The sequence below is a fragment of the Dipodomys ordii genome, unplaced genomic scaffold (assembly GCF_000151885.1).
Source record: "Dipodomys ordii isolate 6190 unplaced genomic scaffold, Dord_2.0 Scaffold27, whole genome shotgun sequence".
NCBI classification, from domain to species: domain Eukaryota; kingdom Metazoa; phylum Chordata; class Mammalia; order Rodentia; family Heteromyidae; genus Dipodomys; species Dipodomys ordii.
In genome coordinates this window covers 1302981-1307654 of record NW_012267243.1, presented here as the reverse complement: position 1 = coordinate 1307654, position 4674 = coordinate 1302981, and the positions used below count along the sequence as shown (strand labels likewise).

The 4674-nt window shown below is 36.2% G+C and overlaps 1 protein-coding gene across 1 annotated transcript; it reads right to left on the bottom strand.

The window, feature by feature from the left end:
* Positions 1–371: 371 nt before the first annotated feature.
* On the bottom strand, positions 372–1328 carry LOC105985046 (olfactory receptor 2T6). Its single transcript, XM_013015459.1, has one exon. It carries the CDS (start codon positions 1326–1328, stop codon positions 372–374), a length of 957 nt encoding a protein of 318 aa, XP_012870913.1.
* Between the last annotated feature and the right edge of the window lie 3346 nt (positions 1329–4674).

Here is a 4674-nt window from a genome sequence, read left to right as displayed (position 1 = left end):
AAATGGGGCAATGTCATTCTTTCTGAAGGAGGCATAGAATTCCACTGTGTATATATACCACATTTTCTTGATCCATTCATCTACTGAGGGGCATCTGGGTTGGTTCCATATCTTAGCTATGGTCAATAATGATGCAATAAACATAGTTGTGCTGGAAGTTCTGTGTATGTGGTGCTGAAAAATTGAACCCAGTGCCTCATGCATACAAGGCAAGCACTCTACCACTGAGCCACCTTCCCAGCCCTGGCTTTTCATTGTTGATGGAGCAACATTGGAGCAACATTCCACTTAATGGAACTGGTGGTTGAGGCCAGCCTTCTCCCTATTATCTGTGATGGCACCCCAGACATCCCTGGGCAGGTTTTAGACTCTCAGAATTCTTTCCTTGTCACACCACAGGTCCCCCGTCGTTTTGCCATTGCCCTCTTCATGGCCCCTGTCACATCCCTGTTTCTTAGACTGTAGATTAGAGGGTTTAACAAAGGGGTGAGGATAGTATAAAAAGCAGAGAAGATCTTGTCTTTCAGTGGCGTGTGGTAGGATTGCGGGAGCATATAGGTGTACAAGGCAGCTCCATAAAATAATGTCACCACAATCACATGAGAAGAGCACGTGGCAACGGCCTTCTTTTTCCCCTCTGCTGACTTCATATGATGCACAGTGACAAGAATCCGGGCATAGGATGAAATTACCACTGAGAAGGGGATCAGAAGCATCACAACACAGCAAATGTACATCACCATTTCATAGATGGCTTTGTCTCCACAGGCCAGCCTCAGCATGGTGGGTGCCTCGCAAAAAAAGTGGTTAATCCTGTGGGAGGCACAGAATGGGAGACTCATGGTAATGGGAGTGAGGAGAAAGCTATCCAATGCACCACCGAACCAAGAGCTGGCCAAGATCAACCAGCAGACACGCCGACTCATGAGGACCGGATAGCGAAGGGGGTTGCAGATGGCCACATAACGGTCATATGCCATGAGCCCCAGCAGGAAGAACTCGGCTCCCACAAAACCCATGTAGAGAAAGTACTGGAGTGTACAGGCAATGAAAGAGATGGCCCCCTTGCCTATTAGATAATCTGCCAGTATCTTGGGTACGATGGTGGAGATGTACATCATGTCAATGAAGGAGAGGTGGCTGAGTAGGAAGTACATAGGAGTATGGAGGAGAGGGTCTGTGTGGATCAGGAAGACCATGACCCCATTTGCGATCATGGCCATGAAGAAGATGACACAAATGACACTGAAAAGGAACCCTGCAGTTTTCTTATGAGTGAAGAGCCCCACAAGGGTGAAGTCGCTGGAAAATGTCTTGTTTCCATCCATAGTGTTGCATTTGAACTAGAGCCAGAAAAAGAAAAGTGTGGAGTGTGTGAAAATCATAAAGATAAAAGGAAAGGTATCATTACACATGTCTGAATATAATCACTGAAATCATTTACTTAACAAACTGATGTCAATTATTTTCTGGGAGGGAGCTTTACTGCTTCTTTCTTGCTCATTTTTCTTAATTGTTGTAGAAGAACAATCAAGAATTTAGAGTAAGAGTAATAGTGAGAACATGCTTCCAGATAACAGTAATAAGCCTGGATCGCAACAATGAAGGATATCATGAAACAACAACATAAACTTGGAAGACAGTTCTTCTGTATGATGAAGAACAAATGTACACCTCCAAAGCACAACAGAACTTGCTGTAATGAGGAAACAAGGCAGACAATCAACTATGAGAGACATAATGAACTCTCCATGGTCAGTTTTGCAAGGCATGTGGACCAGGAAGAGGAGGAAAATGCATTTGTTAAATATTGTCTGTACAGTTAATCCCAGGTAAAAAATTGAAACAAATTAAAATTTAGAATCCTACATCCAGAACTTTAAAAATCATGTTCCTTTTGTATATTTGAAATTATCATTTTATTACTCATATTTTCATGGCCCTTAAATGTATTTTTTAATTTAAATTTTCTTGTAAAGATGATGTACAGACGGGTTACAGTTATACAATTCAGTTAATGTAAACAGAGTTTTTGAACAATGTCACCCTTCTCTCATTTTCCCCAGCATTTCCTCTCCAAACCCTTCCTCTCCTACACGTCATATAATTCATTTCCAACTTAGGGTCTAGTGAATATCACTGCTTAATTAAATGTTTTAAGGGGAAAATACTTCTGAACCAGACAAGAATAATACAGATTATTCCTTTGGTCTCTGTGTTCTTGACATAAATGACCTTCTGTCTTATCCTCTTTTATTCTTAAGAGATTCCTGATTTCATGGCTTAGTCATAAATTCTACAGAAGGTCAATGATTGAAATATTGAAGGTACTTGAAGCAAGAAGTCAATCAGAAACCATGCAGGGTCTGGGAGAAAGAGAGGGTGAAGGAAAAAAACAGAGAGAGAGAGAGAGAGAAAGAAAGAAAGAAAGAAAGAAAGAAAGAAAGAAAGAAAGAAAGAAAGAAAGAAAGAAAGAAGGAAAGAAAGAAAGAAAATAGATTCGATATTGAATATGCAATGAAAATAAAAATGTCAGACTGAGGTCCTAGTTTTGACTAGGACCTCAGAAACAGAAAACAGAAGCAACAATAGATAATATGGGATAAAATTAAAAGTATGGACTTTTCCTGGAATTTTCAAGGCTTTGGTTCAAATCTCAGAAATGTAGTATAGAAAAGATAAACACTATCTACAGAGTTGAGGGAAAAATCAACAGAGGGGGGAAAACTTAAAATGGGAAACAAAGTAATTTTAATATATTGTTTATATTATCCGCAGTTAATATCCACAATATGGAATAACAAATAAACAAAACTTGAACATATATAATTGAATTAAAATAGGAAAGAACTTAAAAAATCTGATATGAAATCATCCAAATGGATAACAGATAAATTTTAAAGAGTTCACTGTCACTATTCATCAAGGCAATGTATTTCAAAACCTAGCTACAGTGTCATCTCATCTCATCCAGGTAGAATGAATACTGTCAGACAGATGAAATGCCAATATGGAAAAAAAGAGAGACTGATATATTTTCCAAGGAATGAAAATTAAAATAAAAGCCATATAGTGAACAGTGTGAAAAAGAGAAAGAGAGATGGGTGGAGGAGAGAAAGGAAAGAAAGAAAATAAAAAAAGAAGGAAGGAAGGGAGCAAGGATGGAGAAAGAAAGAATCCATAATGTTCCAGTAATTCCAAGAACAGACAGATATGCAAGGGAAATAAAGCAATATGTTGGATAAGTGGCTAAATTCCATAGTGATAATAGTAATATTAATGACAATTCTATATTGAGGGTGTGAAACAACCTAGTTTTTTTTAAATGAATAAATATGTAAGAAAATATTGGTACACACACAAAATGAAATGCTTCTGAGTCAGAAAATAACATTATATTTTATTAAGTAAAATAAGTCAGACACAAAATGCACAAAGACCACATCATCTCTTCTCATGTATAGATGCTAAAAAAAATGGGAAAGAATATAATAGTGCTTACCAGAGGCTTGTGAGGACAGGGAGAAGAAACTGGGGCTAGGCCAGTTAGCATGCAAAATTTCAGATACCAAAAATTCTGGAGACTATGCCTAATAACAGTATATTGTAGTTTTCAAATGCAACTTTGGGGAAAGGGAGATGGGACGGTAATAAACTGAGAGAGAATGAGGGTGGGGGGTGATGCTGTTCAAAAGGAAATGTACTCAGTACCTGACTTACGCACCTGTAACCCCTTGAACATCGCTTTACAATAAAATTAAAAAAGAGAAGAAATTAAGACGGTATATCTTCATCAAAAAATATACTTAAGGGTTGGGATATGGTAATTCTTCATTTTATCATTACAGAACACATACATGTATCAAATTATCACTATCTGATAAATGTATATAATTATTGTGCCAATTAAAACTGAAATAAAACTTTATAATAATAAAATTAGATACATTGTCAGTAATGTGCTAATCAAAAAGGAAGATATGTTGAGATACATTGATGAGGTAAAATATAAGATATGTCCAAATATTGTTTCAAAGCTTCAATTAGGGAAACAAAATTAAGAAAAGTGAATAAGCTCATATTACTACTGGTGAACTTTTATTCTTTAATTTATTGATTAAATAATTAATTGATTGATTTTTTGGAGGTAAATATCACATTGCCTAGGCTGGTTCTGTCACTTGATTAACTAGGATTACAAGGGGGTACCATCACCCCTAGCTAGATTTGCAAGAATGATGGTTAAAAATTTTATGTGTGTATTTATATGCATATAAATATAACAAAGTCATAAGTGGAATGCTAGTAATCTACTTAAAAACCAGATTCAATTTTTGTAGAATATAATGTTATACATACTAGAAAGTAGCTTTCATCTAGTAATATATTCAAGTATTTAAGGTGATTTCGCTCTTCAGTAAAAGACAACTCCCCTGTCAATACTTACATTCACACATACTTGCAACAGTAACACAATGTTGTCTCAGTGAATGAGCTAGAAAAAGGAAACCTTTACTTAGGACTCCAATGAAAAGATAGCTATGTGGATACAAATACCTTTGAAAAGTTCTAACAAAGTCAGTAATATAATGTTGTACAAAGATATGTATGTGTTTTAAATAGTAGAAAATATGAGGGAAATAATGTTATAATAGCATATGATGTTTAACAAAC